The sequence below is a fragment of the Bombina bombina genome, chromosome 1 (genome assembly GCF_027579735.1).
Source record: "Bombina bombina isolate aBomBom1 chromosome 1, aBomBom1.pri, whole genome shotgun sequence".
NCBI lineage: Eukaryota > Metazoa > Chordata > Amphibia > Anura > Bombinatoridae > Bombina > Bombina bombina.
Genome location: NC_069499.1, coordinates 10,176,970 through 10,200,409, shown reverse-complemented (window position 1 = coordinate 10,200,409; position 23,440 = coordinate 10,176,970). Strand labels below are relative to the sequence as shown.

Below are 23,440 nucleotides of genomic sequence, written 5' to 3'. Positions count from 1 at the left end.
GAGGCGGTAATGACACATACTGTAAGGGAATACAGGAGTGCCTGGGGTATGTATAAGGTTATACTGATAGGGTGTTTGGTGCATGTAACAGACATCCAGTAGAGACGGTAATGACACATACTGTAAGGGAATACAGGAGTGCCTGGGGTATGTATAAGGTTATACTGATAGCGTGTTTGGTGCATGTAACAGACATCCAGTAGAGGCGGTAATGAAACATACTGTAAGGGAATACAGGAGTGCCTGGGGTATGTATAAGGTTATACTGATAGGGTGTTTGGTGCATGTAACAGACATCCAGTAGAGGCAGTAATGACACATACTGTAAGGGAATACAGGAGTGCCTGGGGTATGTATAAGGTTATACTGATAGGGTGTTTGGTGCATGTAGCAGACATCCAGTAGAGACGGTAATGACACATACTGTAAGGGAATACAGGAGTGCCTGGGGTATTTATAAGGTTATATGATAGGGTGTTTGGTGCATGTAACAGACATCCAGTAGAGGGGGTAATAACACATACTGTAAGGGAATACAGGAGTATCTGGGGTATGTATAAGGTTATACTGATAGTGTGTTTGGTGCATGTAACAGACATCCAGTAGAGGTGGTAATGACACATACTGTAAGCGAATACAGGAGTGCCTGGGGTATGTATAAGGTTATACTGATAGGGTGTTTGGTGCATGTAACAGACACCCAGTAGAGGCGGTAATGACACATACTGTAAGGGAATACAGGAGTGCCTGGGGTATGTATAAGGTTATACTGATAGGGTGTTTGGTGCATGTAACAGACATCTAGTAGAGGCGGTAATGACACATACTGTAACAGAATACAGGAGTATCTGGGGTATGTATAAGGTTATACTGATAGGGTGTTTGGTGCATGTAACAGACATCCAGTAGAGACGGTAATGACACACACTGTAAGGGAATACAGGAGTGCCTGGGGTAAGTATAAGGTTATACTGATAGGGTTTTTGGCGCATGTAGCAGACATCCAGTAGAGACGGTAATGACACATACTGTAAGGGAATACAGGAGTGCCTGGGGTATGTATAAGGTTATACTGATAGTTTGTTTGGTGCATGTAACAGACATCCAGTAGAGACGGTAATGACACATACTGTAACAGAATACAGGAGTATCTGGGGTATGTATAAGGTTATACTGATAGGGTGTTTGGTGCATGTAACAGACATCCAGTAGAGGCGGTAATGACACATACTGTAAGGGAATACAGGAGTGCCTGGGGTATGTATAAGGTTATACTGATAGGATGTTTGGTGCATGTAACAGACATCCAGTAGAGGCGGTAATGACACATACTGTAAGGGAATACAGGAGTGCCGGGGTATGTATAAGGTTATACTGATAGGGTGTTTGGTGCATGTAACAGACATCCAGTAGAGACGGTAATGACACACACTGTAAGGGAATACAGGAGTGCCTGGGGTAAGTATAAGGTTATACTGATAGGGTGTTTGGTGCATGTAACAGACATCCAGTAGAGGCGGTAATGACACATACTGTAAGGGAATACAGTGGTGCCTGGGGTATGTATAAGTATAAGGTTATACTGATAGGGTGTTTGGTGCATGTAACAGACATCCAGTAGAGGCGGTAATGACACATACTGTAAGGGAATACAGGAGTGCCGGGGTATGTATAAGGTTATACTGATAGGGTGTTTGGTGCATGTAACAGACATCCAGTAGAGGTGGTAATGACACATACTGTAAGGGAATACAGGAGTGCCGGGGTATGTATAAGGTTATACTGATAGGGTGTTTGGTGCATGTAACAGACATCCAGTAGAGGAGGTAATGACACATACTGTAAGGGAATACAGTGGTGCCTGGGGTATGTATACGGTTATACAGATAGGGTGTTTGGTGCATGTAACAGACATCCAGTAGAGGCGGTAATGACACATACTGTAAGGGAATACAGGAGTGCCGGGGTTATGTATAAGGTTATACTGATAGGGTGTTTAGTGCATGTAACAGACATACAGTAGAGGCGGTAATGACACATACTGTAAGGGAATACAGGAGTGCCTGGGGTATATATAAGGTTATACTGATAGGGTGTTTAGTGCATGTAACAGACATACAGTAGAGGCGGTAATGACACATACTGTAAGGGAATACAGGAGTGCCTGGGGTATGTATAAGGTTATACTGATAGGGTGTTTGGTGCATGTAACAGACATCCTGTAGAGGCGGTAATGACACATACTGTAAGGGAATAAAAGAGTGTCTGGGGTATGTATAAGGTTATACTGATAGGGTGTTTGGTGCATGTAACAAACATTCAGTAGAGGCGGTAATGACACATTCTGTAAGGGAATACAGGAGTGCCTGGGGTATGTATAAGGTTATAATGATAGGGTGTTTGGTGCATGTAACAGACATCCAGTAGAGGCGGTAATGACACATACTGTAAGGGAATACAGGAGTGCCGGGGTATGTATAAGGTTATACTGATAGGGTGTTTGGTGCATGTAACAGACATCCAGTAGAGGCGGTAATGACACATACTATAAGGGAATACAGGAGTGCCTGGGGTATGTATAAGGTTATACTGATAGGGTGTTTGGTGCATGTAACAGACATCCAGTAGAGGCGGTAATGACACATACTGTAACAGAATACAGGAGTGCCGGGGTATGTATAAAGTTATACTGATAGGGTGTTTGGTGCATGTAACAGACATCCAGTAGAGATGGTAATGACACATACTGTAAGGGAATACAGGAGTGCCTGGGGTATGTATAAGGTTATACTAATAGGGTGTTTGGTGAATGTAGCAGACATCCAGTAGAGACGGTAATGACACATACTGTAAGGGAATACAGGAGTGCCTGGGGTATGTATAAGGTTATACTGATAGGGTGTTTGGTGCATGTAACTGACATCCAGTAGAGGCGGTAATGACACATACAGTAAGGGAATACAGCAGTGCCTGGGGTATGTATAAGGCTATACTGATAGGGTGTTTGGTGCATGTAACAGACATCCAGTAGAGGCGGTAATGACACATACTGTAAGGGAATACAGTAGTGCATGGTGTATGTATAAGGTTATACTGATAGGGTGTTTGGTGCATGTAACAGACATCCAGTAGAGGCGGTAATGACACATACTGTAAGGGAATACAGGAGGTGCCTGGGGTATGTATAAGATTATACTGATAGGGCGTTTGGTGCATGTAACAGACATCCAGTAGAGGCGGTAATGACACATACTGTAAGGGAATACAGGAGGTGTCTGGGGTATGTATAAGATTATACTGATAGGGCGTTTGGTGCATGTAACAGACATCCAGTAGAGGCAGTAATGACACATACTGTAAGTGAATACAGGAGTGCCTGGGGTATGTATAAGGTTATACTGATAGGGTGTTTGGTGCATGTAACAGACATCCAGTAGAGGCGGTAATGACACATACTGTAAGGGAATACAGGAGGTGTCTGGGGTATGTATAAGGTTATACTGATAGGGTGTTTGGTGCATGTAACAGACATCCAGTAGAGGCGGTAATGACACATACTCCCTCTCTGTACGAGAAGTACAGAGAGGGAGCTTGGCGGGACTACGACGCTGGCTTCCGTAGGAAGATGGTTGGGAACCCTCTCCTCCTGATTTGGACACTGATTTGACGGCCATGGAAAGGGGTAGAAGGTTGCATGAGGGATATCATGAGCAGGCCGCGGCCTGACCGGGGGTAGGATGGCACTTGATGGTGCACCGATCAGGGGCAATAGTGTTTCTGAGGTGCAAGTAGTTTCTGAGGGGCAAGTAGCAAGGGTACATTTGCCTGGAAGGGTTCAGATTGGGGAACCAGGTGTTAATGAGCAGGCCGCAGGCCTGACGGGGAATACACCTACTGCGCAACAAGTCGCAGGGCCTCAGGCCGCAATCACGCAGGCTGGGGGCAAGCGTCGGCCCGCGAATACATCGCGGCCTAGCAGACGCCGTAGTACTGCATCACGCAGCAAGCGTAGCGCCCGGTAGGGTGCACAGGCGGCGCCCGCGGGTGTGGCCCTCAGCAGGGTCCCCCCAGGCGTAGTTACTAGGGCCTCTGCAAGGAAGGGGCCAGTTATCACGCCCAGTTTATGTCAGGGTGTGCAGGCTGTGACTGAACAGAACAGACAAGTGCAGTTTGCTAATGCAGTGGTGAATGTGCGTACGGATGATATGGTTGATGATGGTATTGTTGAGTGTGGCAGTGAGCACAGGAGCCCCAGTCCCTTAGGGTTTCGTGGTAATGTGGTAGGTGGGCCTTCGTCCCCTTCCCTGGGTACTCCTCTTTCGCATTTTTCTCCACAGATCATTATGGAACCCAGAACTGCATTACTGCCACTCCAGGCCACCCCCATTGCCGTTGAGAGCGAACCACAGTCTCAGGAGCAGCCATCCACTTCTTCCCGTCCCGGTGCAACGCCTCTTGGGAGCTGGTAAGCACACTATTACTTTTGAACGTAGTGTTTTAAGTTCATCCTCGGATGATTCAGGTTCTGAAAGTGATAGATCCCTGGGGTTGGAAGCGAAAGGGCAAAAAAGAATGTATAGGATGGTGAAGTGGTTAGTCGAAGAAAGGAAGGCTATGGGTCTCCCCCTCCCCCCTGGTTCATCCCGCATGGAACCCACTGTTCCTATGCTGACACCTCCTGCGTCAACAGACTTAGTTAGCCCAGTTGTGGGGAACAGGCGCAGGGCAGCTGTACATGGGGACACTGACACAGGGCCGCGTTTAGTCTACATGAACATCTCAAATCTAAGATGGTTTGGCGCATTCAGGGTGGGAGGTATGTGCACATGTTTGAGCTTTCTGTTGAGGCTTATCGCCAAAAAGAAATGGCGGATGATGGCACGAGCCCGAAGAAATTTAAACGTCCCGATTCCTATGAGGAATGGCGTAAGTGCTTTCGGGTTTACGCGTCCTGTTATATTTCAAAATTCCCTGATCAAGCTTTGAACATCCTGAAATATCAGGATTCTATAGAAACAGTGTACGAGAAGTACAGAGAGGGAGCTTGTCAGGACTACGACGCTGCCTTCCGTAGGAAAATGGTTGGGAACCCTCTCCTTACTTTCGGTGACGTTGACTCACGTTTGTGGGCGCAATTGGGTCCTGAAAAGCAGGCAGCGCCTGTTCTAGCAGTCGGAGTGTCGGGGGCGTTAAGGCCTCGCAGCGCTCTCGACCGCGGCCCACAGGGGTGTGCTGGCGCTTCCAGGACAAATTATGTACCAGGGGAGCGGCATGCGCATTTCGGCATGCGTGCAAAACCTGCGGTGGCGGCCACTCGGGGTCCGAGTGTACCAGAACCCAGGACGCGGGTCGTTCCCAGGAGAGACCAGCAGCTGCCTCCAAACCTTTCCCTGTTGGAAAGGGCGGCCACACCTCTGAAGGTGGCCGTAATTGAGAAATGGCTGCTGCTGTACCCGTTTAAAGAGGCCGCCTTGCTACTTAAAGACGGTCTGCGGTTGGGATTTGTTATCCCAGTCGGATCGCACGTGGTGGGTTCCTTGACACGCAGAAACCTAAAGTCCGCATATCAGTTTCCTGAGGTGTTGCGGGATAAACTGAATAAAGAAATTGGGCTGGGCCGTATGGCAGGTCCATTTGAGGAGATTCCCCTTCCCGGGTTGGTTGTTTCACCTTTGGGGGTTGTCCCAAAAAAGGAGCCGGGTAAATTCCGGCTCATCCAACACCTGTCCTTCCCGAGGGGTCGTTCGGTGAACGACGCCATACCCCCTGAGCTTAGCTCAGTTTTCTATCAATCATTTGATGAAGCGTTGGGGCTAGGGCCGGAGCCCTGATGGCAAAGTTGGATGTGGAATCTGCTTTTCGGCTCCTGCCTATTCACCCCTCCTCTTTTAGGCTCATGGGGTGTTATTTCGAGGGGCAGTACTACGTGGACAAATGCTTGCCCATGGGGTGCTCAATTTCGTGTGCTTACTTCGAGGCTTTCAGCTGCTTCTTGCACTGGGCCATCGCGGAGGTGGCCGGATTCGAAGGCTTGGCACACTACTTGGATGATTTTCTGCTTGTCGGGCGGACAGGTTCATCTGAGTGTGCTTTCTTGATGAAAGTCACCAGGGTCCTGATGGATAGAATGGGAGTTCCTCTGGCGGAGGACAAGTCCCAGGGTCCTTGCACGTGCCTTACTTTCTTGGGCATCGAAGTTGATTCGGTGGCGAGGCAGTGCCGTTTGCCACAAGAAAAAATTCAGCGCATGCTGGAGTCAGTACGCGCTATGAGAACAGAGCTTTATCGCTCCGTAAAAGACCTTCAAATCCTATTGGGTTTGCTGAATTTTGCCGGCAGGATTATTCCTATGGGAAGAATATTCCTCCGCAGGCTGGAGAGGCAGCTGTGCGGAGAAAGATCGCAGACCCGGAGGTTCCGGGTGTCTTCTGAGATGGTGGAAGATCTTAAGGTCTGGGAAGAATTTCTTCTCCACTTTAACGGGATCTGCCTGTGGCGGGAGGTGGTTCCTTCTAATGCAGCGATCCAGTTGTTCACCGATGCGGCTGGGTCCCACGGGTACGGGGCTTTCTTGGCCGGGCAATGGAGCGCCGGCCCATGGCCCGCCGCGTGGATAGAAAGAGGCTTAGTTAGAAACCTATGCCTTCTTGAACTGTTTCCCATCCTGGTCGCTCTTGACATTTGGGGCGATCAGCTTCGAGACCGTGAGGTGATTTTCTGTACGGATAACATGAGCGTTGTTTATGCTGTCAACAGGCTCTCATCTAGTTCCCCTCCGGTCGTGCGATATTTGAGGCTGTTGGTGCTGAGGTGTCTGCACCTGAATATTGTGTTCCGTGCTAAGCATGTCCCGGGCGTCCAGAATAGGATTGCGGATGCGCTCTCCCGTTTTCAATGGGAAGCATTTTATGCACTGGTGCCCGATGCGGACACTAACGGATTGTCCTGTCCCACTTACTTATGGCAGGTGGCGCTGGATGGGGCCCCTTGATTGCGATGGTTCGTGCTTCCCTCGCTCCGTCTACCTGGACTACCTATGTGAAATACTGGGCGGAGTGGATCGCTTTTTGTGACTTCAGGGGCCGTCCCTCCTGTGACGGTGACCAGTGGGGCTTACTGGAATGGATTACCGACTTAAAGGTAATGGGGTTTCGAAGACTGCGGTTGGGTCACGCCTGGCGGCGGTGTCCTTTTTCTGCAAATTGTATGGGCTTGCAGACTCGTCAAAGACCTTCCTGGTTAGGCAGGTACTTCGAGGCTGGGGGCGTATGGCGCCCAGGGCCAGGGATTTCAGGGAACCGGTTACCATCGAGCATCTGGTAACGTTATGCCGAGTTTTGCCGGCGGTTTGTTCATCCGCCTACGAAGCTACCCTGTTCTCAGCCGCCTTTGGGCTGGCTTTTCACGGGGCTCTTAGGGTAGGGGAAATTGTCCCGCCCTCTAAGAAGAAGATGGGCGGCCTTTTGCTGCCTCATGTCAGAGACGATGGGTTGTCTATTTTGGTTTTTATCCCCAGATCCAAAACAGACCAAGAAGGGAGAGGTGCCTGGTTATCTTTGCCGGCCCATGACGAATCTGTCTGCTGCCCGGTCAGACTGATCAAGGCCTATATGGACGTGCGTCCTGAGGGTTTCTCACAATTCCTAGTTCACGAGGACGGTTCCCCGTTGACTAGGTTCCAGTTTAGAAAGGTATTGGCCTGGGCAGCATCAAGGGCAGGTCTTGACCCAAGGGTCATTGCTCCCCATTCTTTTAGAGTGGGCGCGGCCACCACTGCAGCTAGTTTAGGATGGTCAGCTGACCATATTAGAACTCTGGGGAGATGGAGGTCGCAAAGGTATCTGTTATATGTTAGGCCTTTGACTGTTTAGACGTTAATTATGTTTTGCAGGTGCAATGGTTAACCTCTGTTTCTTTTCTTAGGACCAAGGAGCGGTCCACTGAGAGTATGGATTACGGGGCATTCGTACATCCACTGGGCGGAGCTTCGGGTGATTGCGAGACCAGATGGGCGTCAGCTGGGGTTTCCCTCTTCCCAAGTCACTGTTAGGTGCTTAGGGTGTAGGGGGCTTACGTGGCAGGCTCTGCCTGAGTTGCTGCAGGGGGCCTTACGCAGGTGGGAGAAACCCCATGTACTTATCATCCACGCAAGTGGAAATGATATGGGGCTCCTACCGTGCAAGCAGCTCAGTGCAGTTATTCAGTCAGATCTGCGCACGTTTCAGGCGTGGATTCCCCAGGTCAGGATAGGATGGTCTAACATCATTCCCAGGATAGAATGGCGCCATATGCAGTCTCATCGCGCAGCTTTCCAGGTCCGCAAGAAAATTAACAGAGAAGTTAGGATTTTCTTAGGGCAGTCAGGAGGGTTTGTTGTGGAACATGGGAACATTTCAACGGCTGAGAGGTGCCTCTACAGAAGGGACGGGGTGCACCTCTCCGAGAGGGGCATTGACCTGTTCCTCTGTAATTTGAGGCGTGCTATACTTATACATCTATAGGTGTGGCGGCAAGAGGTGAGCCTGTTGGGCTATCTCTTGTGGCGGTTGGTCCGCGCCCTGGTTTGCCATCAGAGGTAGAGTGACGGCTGCCCAGGGGAGGGTGATCTCTGCAGGCGCGCGCCTGGGGTCCCTCCCATTCTAAGATGCCGAGAACTCCCTAAGCTTCTGCGGCAGCTGAGCTCCGCTTGTGTGGGCATTCACAGGCGCGGTCCATTCTTCCTAGCAGGGGGTTCCTACTCCTAACTAGATTGCCGCCACATGTTTTAGCTGGCCCCGTTGAGTCCAGCCGGTTCTCAGGTTCTACAATAAATGCGACCCACAGGTCTTTTCCCATACATCTGTGTCTGCGTGGTTATTCAAGTGTTACAGTTTTATGTAAAGTTATTTAAGAGTTATATTTGTACATAGTTATGTTGTTGAGTCAGTTTTATGGCTCCAGTTATTAAAGTTGTCCAGCAAGCCAGGAGGATAGGGCATTTAATTAATTAAGACAGTGGAGGGCAGCATAGCCCAGAACGGCCATAATAATTAAGGCCCTTAGGAGTGTGCTGCTGTGAAGTTGCAACAATGTTGCAGTAGTGAGGGTGGGGTTTAGCTTACCTTTAAGTAGTCAGCTCCCAAGGCCCAAACCCTCTTTTCCAGCTCGTCTTCACAGCGTCCCTCCCTCCCTCCCTGCATTGGTTCATACGGCAATCTTTAGGCTGCTACATCACCAGGGTGTTTCAGCTAGGTGTCCGAGGCTGGATGAGAGCTACGCGGCTTGTTTCCTTAAGTCCAAGGATGGTAGTTTTTGACTCCCCAGGTAGTGGCATGGATACGCGTCTAGTCACACCTGGTCCTACTGGTTCGGAGATCTTTACTTTACACCCTGGTTAGGCGGTTGGTCCGCGCCCCGGTTTGCCATCAGAGGTAGAGTGACGACTGCCCAGGGGAGGGTGATCTCTGCAGGCGCGCGCCTGGGGTCCCTCCCATTCTAAGATGCCGAGAACTCCCTAAGCTTCTGCGGCAGCTGAGCTCCGCTTGTGTGGGCATTCACGGGCGCGGTCCATTCTTCCTAGCAGGGGGTTCCTACTCCTAACTAGATTGCCGCCACATGTTTTACCTGGCCCCGTTGAGTCCAGCCGGTTCTCAGGTTCTACAATAAATGCGACCCACGGGTCTTTTCCCATACATCTGTGTCTGCGTGGTTATTCAAGTGTTACAGTTTTATGTAAAGTTATTTAAGAGTTATATTTGTACATAGTTATGTTGTTGAGTCAGTTTTATGGCTCCAGTTATTAAAGTTGTCCAGCAAGCCAGGAGGATAGGGCATTTAATTAATTAAGACAGTGGAGGGCAGCATAGCCCAGAACGACCATAATAATTAAGGCCCTTAGGAGTGTGCTGCTGTGAAGTTGCAACAATGTTGCAGTAGTGAGGGTGGGGTTTAGCTTACCTTTAAGTAGTCAGCTCCCAAGGCCCAAACCCTCTTTTCCAGCTCGTCTTCACAGCGTCCCTCCCTCCCTCCCTGCATTGGTTCATACGGCAATCTTTAGGCTGCTACATCACCAGGGTGTTTCAGCTAGGTGTCCGAGGCTGGATGAGAGCTACGCGGCTTGTTTCCTTAAGTCCAAGGATGGTAGTTTTTGACTCCCCAGGTAGTGGCATGGATACGCGTCTAGTCACACCTGGTCCTACTGGTTCAGAGATCTTTACTTTACACCCTGGTTAGGCGGTTGGTCCACGCCCCGGTTTGCCATCAGAGGTAGAGTGACGGCTGCCCAGGGGAGGGTGATCTCTGCAGGCGCGCGCCTGGGGTCCCTCCCATTCTAAGATGCCGAGAACTCCCTAAGCTTCTGCGGCAGCTGAGCTCCGCTTGTGTGGGCATTCACGGGCGCGGTCCATTCTTCCTAGCAGGGGGTTCCTACTCCTAACTAGATTGCCGCCACATGTTTTACCTGGCCCCGTTGAGTCCAGCCGGTTCTCAGGTTCTACAATAAATGCGACCCACGGGTCTTTTCCCATACATCTGTGTCTGCGTGGTTATTCAAGTGTTACAGTTTTATGTAAAGTTATTTAAGAGTTATATTTGTACATAATTATGTTGTTGAGTCAGTTTTATGGCTCCAGTTATTAAAGTTGTCCAGCAAGCCAGGAGGATAGGGCATTTAATTAATTATGTATAAGGTTATACTGATAGGGTGTTTGGTGCATGTAACAGACATCCAGTAGAGGCAGTAATGATACATACTGTAAGGGAATACAGGAGTGCCTGGGGTATGTATAAGGTTATACTGATAGGGTGTTTGGTTGGTGCATGTAACAGACATCCAGTAGAGACGGTAATAACACATACTGTAACAGAATACAGGAGTATCTGGGGTATGTATAAGGTTATACTGATAGGGTGTTTGGTGCATGTAACAGACATCCAGTAGAGGCGGTAATGGCACATACTGTAAGGGAATACAGGAGTGCCTGGGGTATGTATTAGGTTATACTGATAGGGTGTTTGGTGCATGTAACAGACATTCAGTAGAGGCGGTAATGACACATACTGTAAGGGAATACTGGAGTACCTGGGGTATGTATAAGGTTATACTTATAGGGTGTTTGGTGCATGTAACAGACATCCAGTAGAGGCAGTAATGACACATACTGTAAGGGAATACAAGAGTGCTTGGGGTATGTATAAGGTTATACTGATAGGGTGTTCAGTGCATGTAACAGACATCCAGTAGAGGGGGTAATGACACATACTGTAAGGGAATACAGGAGTGCCTGGGGTATGTATAAGGTTATACTGATAGGGTGTTTGGTGCATGTAACAGACATCCAGTAGAGGCGGTAATGACACATACTATAAGGGAATACAGGAGTGCCTGGGGTATGTATAAGGTTATACTGATAGGATGTTTGGTGCATGTAACAGACATCCAGTAGAGGCAGTAATGACACATACTATAAGGGAATACAGGAGTGCCTGGGGTATGTATAAGGTTATACTGATAGGGTGTTTGGTGCATGTAACAGACATCCAGTAGAGACGGTAATAACACATACTGTAACAGAATACAGGAGTATCTGGGGTATGTATAAGGTTATACTGATAGGATGTTTGGTGCATGTAACAGACATCCAGTAGAGACGGTAATAACACATACTGTAACAGAATACAGGAGTATCTGGGGTATGTATACGGTTATACTGATAGGGTGTTTGGTGCATGTAACAGACATCTAGTAGAGGCGGTAATGACACATACTGTAAGGGAATACAGGCGTGCATGGGGTATGTATAAGATCATACTGATAGGGTGTTTGGTGCATATAACAGACATCCAGTAGAGGCGGTAATGACACATACTGTAAGGGAATACAGGAGTGCCTAGGGTATGTATAAGGTTATACTGATAGGGTGTTTGGTGCATGTAACAGACATCCAGTAGAGGCAGTAATGACACATACTGTAAGGGAATACAGGAGTGCCTGGGGTTTGTATAAGGTTATACTGATAGGGTGTTTGGTGCATGTAACAGACATCCAGTAGAGGCGGTAATAACACATACTGTAAGGGAATACAGGAGTGCCTGGGGTATGTATAAGGTTATACTGATAGGGTGTTTGGTGCATGTAACAGACATCCAGTAGAGGCGGTAATGACACATACTGTAAGAGAATACAGGAGTGCCTGGGGTATGTATAAGGTTAGACTGATAGGGTGTTTGGTGCATGTAACAGACATCTAGTAGAGGCGGTAATGACACATACTGTAAGGGAATACAGGAGTGCCTGGGGTATGTATAAGGTTAGACTGATAGGGTGTTAGGTGCATGTAACAGACATCCAGTAGAAACGGTAATGACACATACTGTAAGGGAATACAGGAGTGCCTGGGGTATGTATAAGATCATACTGATAGGGTGTTTGGTGCATGTAACAGACATCCAGTAGAGGCGGTAATGACACATACTGTAAGGGAATACAGTAGTGCCTAGGGTATGTATAAGGTTATACTGATAGGGTGTTTGGTGCATGTAACAGACATCCAGTAGAGGCGGTAATGACACATACTGTAAGGGAATACAGGAGTGCCTGGGATATGTATAAGGTTATACTGATAGGGTGTTTGGTGAATGTAACAGACATCCAGTAGAGGCGGTAATGACACATACTGTAAGGGAATACAGGAGTGCCTGGGGTATGTATAAGGTTAGACTGATAGAGTGTTAGGTGCATGTAACAGACATCCAGTAGAGACGGTAATGACACATACTGTAAGGGAATACAGGAGTGCCTGGGGTATGTATAAAGTTATACTGATAGGGTGTTTGGTGCATGTAACAGACATCCAGTAGAGGCGGTAATGACACATACTGTAAGGGAATACAGGAGTGCCTGGGGTATGTATAAGGTTATACTGATAGGGTGTTTGGTGCATGTAACAGACATCCAGTAGAGACGGTAATGACACATACTGTAAGCGAATACAGGAGTACCTGGGGCATGTATAAGGTTATACTGATAGGGTGTTTGGTGCATGTAACAGACATCCAGTAGAGACGGTAATGACACATACTGTAAGGGAATCCAGGAGTGCCTGGGGTATGTATAAGGTTATACTGATAGGGTGTTTGGTGCATGTAACAGACATCCAGTAGAGGCGGTAAGGACACATACTATAAGGGAATACAGTAGTGCCTGGGGTATGTATAAGGTTATACTGATAGGGTGTTTGGTGCATGTAACAGACATCCAGTAGAGGCGGTAATGACACATACTGTAAGGGAATCCAGGAGTGCCTGGGGTATGTATAAGGTTATACTGATAGGGTGTTTGGTGCATGTAACAGACATCCAGTAGAGGCAGTAATGATACATACTGTAAGGGAATACAGGAGTGCCTGGGGTATGTATAAGGTTATACTGATAGGGTGTTTGGTTGGTGCATGTAACAGACATCCAGTAGAGACGGTAATGACACGTACTGTAAGGGAATACAGGAGTGACGGGGTATGTATAAGGTTATACTGATAGGGTGTTTGGTGCATGTAACAGACATCCAGTAGAGGCGGTAATGACACATACTGTAAGGGAATCCAGGAGTGCCTGGGGTATGTATAAGGTTATACTGATAGGGTGTTTGGTGCATGTAACAGACATCCAGTAGAGGCAGTAATGATACATACTGTAAGGGAATACAGGAGTGCCTGGGGTATGTATAAGGTTATACTGATAGGGTGTTTGGTTGGTGCATGTAACAGACATCCAGTAGAGACGGTAATGACACGTACTGTAAGGGAATACAGGAGTGACGGGGTATGTATAAGGTTATACTGATAGGGTGTTTGGTGCATGTAACAGACATCCAGTAGAGGCGGTAATGACACATACTGTAAGGGAATACAGCAGTGCCTGGGGTATGTATAAGGTTATACAGATAGGGTGTTTGGTGCATGTAACAGACATCCAGTAGAGGGGGTAATGACACATACTGTAAGGGAATACAGCAGTGCCTGGGGTATGTATAAGGTTATACAGATAGGGTGTTTGGTGCATGAAACAGACATCCAATAGAGGCGGTAATGACACATACTGTAAGGGAATACAGGAGTGCCTGGGGTATGTATAAGGTTACACTGATAGGGTGTTTGGTGCATGTAACAGACATCCAGTAGAGGCGGTAATGACACATACTGTAAGGGAATACAGGAGTGCCTGGGGTATGTATAAGGTTATACTGATAGGGTGTTTGGTGCATGTAACAGACATCCAGTAGAGACGGTAATGACACATACTGTAAGGGAATACAGGAGTGCCTGGGGTATGTATAAGGTTATACTGATAGGGTGTTTGGTGCATGTAGCAGACATCCAGTAGAGGAGGTAATGACACATACTGTAAGGGAATACAGGAGTGTCTGGGGTATGTATAAGGTTATACTGATAGGGTGTTTGGTTGGTGCATGTAACAGACATCCAGTAGAGGAGGTAATGACACGTACTGTAAGGGAATACAGGAGTGACGGGGTATGTATAAGGTTATACCGATAGGGTGTTTGGTGCATGTAACAGACATCCAGTAGAGGCGGTAATGACACATACTGTAAGGGAATACAGGAGTGCCTGGGGTATGTATAAGGTTACACTGATAGGGTGTTTGGTGCATGTAACAGACATCCAGTAGAGGCGGTAATGACACATACTGTAAGGGAATACAGGAGTGCCTGGGGTATGTATAAGTATAAGGTTATACTGATAGGGTGTTTGGTGCATGTAACAGACATCCAGTAGAGACGGTAATGACACATACTGTAAGGGAATACAGGAGTGCCTGGGGTATGTATAAGGTTATACTGATAGGGTGTTTGGTGCATGTAGCAGACATCCAGTAGAGGCGGTAATGACACATACTGTAAGGGAATACAGTAGTGTCTGGGGTATGTATAAGGTTATACTGATAGGGTGTTTGGTGCATGTAGCAGACATCCAGTAGAGACGGTAATGACACATACTGTAAGGGAATACAGGAGTACCTGGGGTATGTATAAGGCTATACTAATAGGGTGTTTGGTGCATGTAACAGACATCCAGTAGAGACGGTAATGACACATACTGTAAGGGAATACAGGAGTGCCTGGGGTATGTATAAGGTTATACTGATAGGGTGTTTGGTGCATGTAACAGACATCCAGTAGAGGCGGTAATGACACATACTGTAAGAGAATACAGGAGTGCCGGGGTATGTATAAGGTTATACTGATAGGGTGTTTGGTGCATGTAACAGACATCCAGTAGAGGCAGTAATGACACATACTGTAAGGGAATACAGGAGTGCCTGGGGTATGTATAAGGTTATACTGATAGGGTGTTTGGTGCATGTAACAGACATCCAGTAGAGGCAGTAATGACACATACTGTAAGGGAATACAGGAGTGCCTGGGGTATGTATAAGGATATACTGATAGGGTGTTTGGTGCATGTTACAGACATCCAGTAGAGGTGGTAATGACACATACTGTAAGGGAATACAGGAGTGTCTGGGGTATGTATAAGGTTATACTGATAGGGTGTTTGGTGCATGTAACAGACATCCAGTAGAGGCGGTAATGACACATACTATAAGGGAATATAGGAGTGCCTGGGGTATGTATAAGGTTATACTGATAGCGTGTTTGGTGCATGTAACAGACATACAGTAGAGGCGGTAATGACACATACTGTAAGGGAATACAGGAGTGCCTGGGGTAAGTATAAGGTTATACTGATAGGGTGTTCAGTGCATGTAACAGACATCCAGTAGAGGCGGTAATGACACATACTGTAAGGGAATACAGGAGTGCCTAGGGTATATATAAGGTTATACTGATAGGGTGTTTGGTGCATGTAACAGACATCCAGTAGAGGCGGTAATGACACATACTGTAAGGGAATACAGGAGTACCTGGGGTATGTATAAGGTTATACTGATAGGGTGTTTGGTGCATGTAACAGACATCCAGTAGAGGCGGTAATTACACATACTGTAAGGGAATACAGGAGTGCCTGGGGTATGTATAAGGTTATACTGATAAAGTGTTTGGTGCATGTAATGGACATCCAGTAGAGGCGGTAATGACACATACTGTAAGGGAATACAGGGGTGCCTGGGTATGTATAAGGTTATACTGATAGGGTGTTTAGTGCATGTAACAGACATCCAGTAGAGGCGGTAATAACACATACTGTAAGGGAATACAGGAGTGCCTGGAATATGTAGAATAAATTAAGCTGATACAGGGAGATTTGATTGGCGTTTTGATTCTTATCTACCAGTAAAATCCTTTATGTTGTTTTTGCACACAAGTGGCGAAGGTAAACCTGGCAAGAGGTCGTATGTCACTGTACACATCCATAAGGACATATTGCTGTCTCCTCTTCAGCCATCAGACACATCTCTTGCAGCTTCACGGAGATGGGTATTACAGTCTGTAAACGTGTGTTGTGGGTTTAAAGTGGTGGAGAAACTATATGTCACCTCTCTGTCCTTCCTCTTAGGCCTTCAGCGCTATTTCATGAGAGAGACATTTGGGGGTTTCCCGGGTATTTTTTAGTTTCTCCCCAATTAGTTTTTTTTTCATTTAAGTGACCTTTTAAAAATATTACTTCACATGTGACTTCCAGCATTGGTCCCCAGATGCAAAAACCACATGAGAAAGGTGACAGCATGAAGGCAGGAAACAGAAACAGTGCGGGGCACGGTGACACACACAGAAACCGAGAGAGAGCAAGTAAGAGACAGACAGACACAAGCAGACTGAGACAGCGAGACACAAGCAGACTGAGACAGCGAGACACAAACAGACTGAGACAGTGAGACACAAACAGACTGAGACAGTGAGACACAGACTGAGACAGTGAGACACAGACTGAGACAGTGAGACACAGACTGAGACAGTGAGACAAAAACAGACTGAGACAGTGAGACAAAAACAGACTGAGACAGTGAGACAAAAGCAGACTGAGACAGTGAGACAAAAGCAGACTGAGACAGTGAGACAAAAGCAGACTGAGACAGTGAGACAAAAACAGACTGAGACACAAACAGACTGAGACAGTGAGACACAAATATACTGAGACAGTGAGACATAAACAGACTGAGATAGTGAGACACAGACTGAGACAGTGAGACACAGACTGAGACAGTGAGACACAAACAGACTGAGACAGTGAGACACAAACAGACTGAGACAGTGAGACACAAACAGACTTAGACAGTGAGACACAAGCAGACTGAGACAGTGAGACACAAACAGACTGAGACAGTGAGACACAAACAGACTGAGACAGTGAGACACAAACAGACTGAGAAAGTGAGACACAAACAGACTGAGACAGTGAGACACAAGCAGACTGAGACAGTGAGACACAAGCAGACTGAGACAGTGAGACACAAGCAGACTGAGACAGTGAGACACAAGCAGACTGAGACAGTGAGACACAAGCAGACTGAGACAGTGAGACACAAGCAGACTGAGACAGTGAGACACAAACATACTGAGACAGTGAGATACAAACAAACTGAGACAGTGAGATACAAACAAACTGAGACAGTGAGAAACAAACAGACTGAGACAGTGAGACACAAGCAGACTGAGACAGTGAGACACAAGCAGACTGAGACAGTGAGACACAAACAGACTGAGACAGTATGACACAAACAGACTGAGACAGTGAGACACAAGCAGACTGAGACAGTGAGACACAAGCAGACTGAGACAGTGAGACACAAACAGACTGAGACAGACACACAGAGAGCAAGAGATAACAAGTTTGTGAAAAGGACAAAGAGAGAGAGAGAGAGACTGAAATATTACAGTGTGTATGTGAGTGTCAGAGAAAGAAAGGGACATTCAACAGCAGAGAAAGAGAGATACAGAGGGGGCAGTAAAAGAGGAAGAAATAAAACCCAGAATTTCCTTATTGCAGCGAGACAATGCATCCGGACTCTGACAGCACCGAGCAGGACTACAGCAGCTCCTCGTGCTCCAGCACCCCACAGGTACTAATCACCCTGGTACTGGCATCATGGTAACTCACCCATCCAAACACCCTGTCCTCACACACACAAACATACACACAGACATATACATATACACATACATACACATACATACATACATACACATACATACATACACACATACATACATATACATACATACACATACACACATACATACACATACATACATACATACATACAGATACATACATACATACACATACATACATGCATACACATACATACATACATACATACATACACATACACATACATACACACATACACATACATACATAAATACATACATACACATATACACATACATACATACACACATACACATACACACATATACATACACATACACATACATACACATATACATACACATATACACATACACATATACACATACATACATATGCATACATACACATATACACACACATATACACATACATACATATACATACACATATACACATACATACATACACATACATACACATACATACATATACATACATACACACACACACAAATATACACACAGACATGCATACACATATACACATACATATACACATACACATACACATACATACACATACATACACATATTTATACTTAGATTTTGCAAAGGCGTTTGATACAGTGCCACATGAGAGATTAATGCACAAAATTAAGGGACTGGGAATAGCTGAAAATGTTAGCTCATGGATAAATAACTGGATAAAAGATGGGGAGCAACGAGTAGTAGTAAATGGATCATACTCAGATTGGACAAAGGAAATCAGTGGAGTACCCCAGGGATCAGTGCTGGGCCCTATTCTTTTTAATATTTTTATAAATGACTTGGAGCTAGGATTAAATAGCGACATATCTATTTTTGCAGATGATACTAAGTTAAGTAAGGTCATTAGGTCAGAGCAGGATGAACTTTCGTTACAAAGGGATCTGCAAGAATTAGAAGTATGGGCAGGTAAATGGAAAATGAGATTTAATACAGGAAAATGCAAGGTTCTATATTTTGGAAGTAAAAATAAGCAGGCAACTTATTTTTTAAATGGGACAAGACTTAGCCAAACACAGGAGGAAAGGGATTTGGGAGTAGTAATAGATAACAAGCTAAAGATGAGTGCACAAGGCAGGGCAGCAGCTTCAAAGGCTAATAAGATACTAGCATGTATTAAAAGAGGCATTGACTCAAGGGAGGAAAGCATAATTATGTCACTATATAAAGCCCTGGTAAGACCTCACCTTGAGTATGGAGTGCAGTTCTGGGGACCAATCGCAAAAAAAGATATTGCAGAACTAGAAAAAGTTCAGAGAAGGGCCACAAAGCTAATAAGGGGATTGGAGAATTTAACCTATGAGGAGAGGCTAGCCAAACTGGGTCTGTTTTCTTTAGAAAAAAGGCGCTTGAGAGGTGACATGATTACTTTATATAAATATATTCAAAGCCCATATACAGAGATGGCAGAAGCTCTGTTTATTCCAAGAAAATTGTTTGTGACCAGAGGCCACAATTTAAGGTTGGAGGAAAGGAGATTTAATCTCCTGAATCGGAAACGTTTTTTTAACTGTAAGAGCAATAAAATTGTGGAACTCATTACCAAAGGAGGTAGTGAATGCCAATACCCTAGATACATTTAAAAATTATTTAGTTACATTTCTGTCTATAAAAAAAATTCATGGATATGATTGCTAGTATTAAATGGGTCACCTTTTAGTGGGATTATTTAAGCTTAACTGGAGGTTTTTGTATATATTTTAGATTTGTATAGGTTGAACTCAGTGGGCTTCTGTCTTTTTTCAACCTCATCTACTATGTTACTATGTTACTTACACACATATATATATATAAATACACATACACACACATATGCATACACATACATACACACACACACACACACACACATAAACACACACATGCATACACATGCATAAACACATATATACATACACATACACATATACAAACACGCAGGCATACACATGCATACACACACACATATATAAATACACATACATACACACAAACATACACACACACAGGCATACACATGCATACACACACACATATACAAACACACAGGCATACACACATATATAAATACACATACACACACACAAACATACACACACACAGGCATACACATACATACACACACATGCATACACACATACACTGCAATACGTGAAATTCAGAGTTTTATTTCTTTCTCTATTACTGTCCTCTCTGTATCTCTCTCTCTGCTGTTGACTGTCCCTATATTTCTCTGACACTCACATACACACTTTAATATTTCAGTCTCTCTCTCTTTTGTCCTTTTTCACAAACGTTTTATCTCTTGATCTCTGTGTGTCTGTCTCAGTCTGCTTGTGTCTCACTGTCTCAGTCTGCTTGTGTCTCACTGTCTCAGTCTGCTTGTGTCTCACTGTCTCAGTCTGCTTGTGTCTCACTGTCTCAGTCTGCTTGTGTCTCACTGTCTCAGTCTGCTTGTGTCTCACTGTCTCAGTCTGCTTGTGTCTCACTGTCTCAGTCTGTTTGTGTCTCACTGTCTCAGTCTGTTTGTGTCTCACTGTCTCAGTCTGTTTGTGTCTCACTGTCTCAGTCTGTGTCTCACTGTCTCAGTCTGTGTCTCACTGTCTCAGTCTGTGTCTCACTGTCTCAGTCTGTGTCTCAGTCTGCTTGTGTCTCACTGTCTCAGTCTGTTTGTGTCTCACTGTCTCAGTATGTTTGTGTCTCACTGTCTCAGTATGTTTGTGTCTCACTGCCTCAGTATGTTTGTGTCTCACTGCCTCAGTATGTTTGTGTCTCACTGTCTCAGTATGTTTGTGTCTCACTGTCTCAGTTTGTGTCTCACTGTCTCAGTCTGTTTATGTCTCACTGTCTCAGTCTGTTTGTGTCTCACTGTCTCAGTCTGTGTCTCACTGACTCAGTATGTTTGTGTCTCACTGTCTCAGTCTGTGTCTCACTGACTCAGTATGTTTGTGTCTCACATATATACATGCATACACACACACGCATACACATACATACACACATCATACACACATACACACACATGCATACAAACATACACATACACACATACATACACACATACACCATACATACATACACACACATACATACACACATGCATACACATATTCACACATGCGTACATACATACATACATACATGCACACACGCACACACATACACACACACATGCATACAAACATACACATACACACCATACATACATACACACACATGCATAAACACATATATACACACATTCACACACATACATACACATATTCACACATGCATAAACACATATATACACACATGCACACACATACATACACATATTCACACATGCATACATACATACATACATACACACACCTACATACACACATGCACACACATACAAACACACATACATACACATATACACACATGCATACACACATACAGGGAGTGCAGAATTATTAGGCAAATGAGTATTTTGACCACATCATCCTCTTTATGCATGTTGTCTTACTCCAAGCTGTATAGGCTCGAAAGCCTACTACCAATTTAGCATATTAGGTGATGTGCATCTCTGTAATGAGAAGGGGTGTGGTCTAATGACATCAACACCCTATATCAGGTGTGCATAATAATTAGGCAACTTCCTTTCCTTTGGCAAAATGGGTCAAAAGAAGGACTTGACTGGCTCAGAAAAGTAAAAAATAGTGAGATATCTTGCAGAGGGATGCAGCACTCTTAAAATTGCAAAGCCTCTGAAGCGTGATAATCGAACAATCAAACGTTTCATTCAAAATAATCAACAGGGTCGCAAGAAGCGTGTGGAAAAACCAAGGCGCAAAATAACTGCCTATGAACTGAGAAAAGTCAAGCGTGCAGCTGCCAAGATGCCACTTGCCACCAGTTTGGCCATATTTCAGAGCTGCAACATCACTGGAGTGCCCAAAAGCACAAGGTGCGCAATACTCAGAGACATGGCCGAAAGGCTGAAAGACGACCACCACTGAACAAGACACACAAGCTGGAACATCAAGACTGGGCCAAGAAATATCTCAAGAATTTTTCTAAGGTTTTATGGACTGATGAAATGAGAGTGAGTCTTGATGGGCCAGATGGATGGGCCCGTGGCTGGATTGGTAAAGGGCAGAGAGCTCCAGTCCGACTCAGACGCCAGCAAGGTGGAGGTGGAGTACTGGTTTGGGCTGGTATCATCAAAGATGAGCTTGTGGGGCCTTTTCGGGTTGAGGATGGAGTCAAGCTCAACTCCCAGTCCTACTGCCAGTTTCTGGAAGACACCTTCTTCAAGCAGTGGTACAGGAAGAAGTCTGCATCCTTCAAGAAAAACATGATTTTCATGCAGGACAATGCTCCATCACACGCGTCCAAGTACTCCACAGCGTGGCTGGCAAGAAAGGGTATAAAAGAAGAAAATCTAATGACATGGCCTCCTTGTTCACCTGATCTGAACCCCATTGAGAACCTGTGGTCCATCATCAAATGTGAGATTTACAAGGAGGGAAAACAGTACACCTCTCTGAACAGTGTCTGGGAGGCTGTGGTTGCTGCTGCACGCAATGTTGATGGTGAACAGATCAAAACACTGACAGAATCCATGGATGGCAGGCTTTTGAGTGTCCTTGCAAAGAAAGGTGGCTATATTGGTCACTGATTTGTTTTTGTTTTGTTTTTGAATATCAGAAATGTATATTTGTGAATGTTGAGATGTTATATTGGATTCACTGGTAAAAATAAATAATTGAAATGGGTATATATTTGTTTTTTGTTAAGTTGCCTAATAATTATGCACAGTAATAGTCACCTGCACACACAGATATCCCCCCTAAAATAGCTATAACTAAAAACAAACTAAAAACTACTTCCAAAACTATTCAGCTTTGATATTAATGAGTTTTTTGGGTTCATTGAGAACATGGTTGTTGTTCAATAATAAAATTAATCCTCAAAAATACAACTTGCCTAATAATTCTGCAATCCCTGTACACACACAGACATACACACTCACATACACACACACATACACATATACACAAATGTGTACATACATACATGCACACACATACTAACACACTTACACACAAACATACATACATACATACATACATACACATATACACACACACACACACACACAAGCTCACATACATACATACACATGCATACACATATATATATACACACAAACATATACACACACATATATATATATATATATATATATATATATATATATATATATATATATATATATTCCTGCACACATGTACACATATATAAACACACATATACACACGCATATATATATATATATATATATATATATATATATATATATATATATATATATATATATATATATACACACAC

The 23,440-nt window shown here is 45.0% G+C and overlaps 1 protein-coding gene across 1 annotated transcript in view; it reads left to right on the top strand.

Annotated features, from left to right (window-relative positions):
* The first annotated feature begins 17,948 nt into the window (after positions 1–17,948).
* Positions 17,949–23,440, top strand: part of BATF (basic leucine zipper ATF-like transcription factor) — a 114,550-nt gene continuing 109,058 nt past the window's right edge. Inside the window, exon 1 of the mRNA XM_053688991.1 lies at positions 17,949–18,018. Within this exon, the coding sequence (XP_053544966.1) occupies positions 17,953–18,018 (66 nt within the window). The 5' untranslated portion in view covers positions 17,949–17,952. The remainder of the gene's footprint in view (positions 18,019–23,440) is intronic.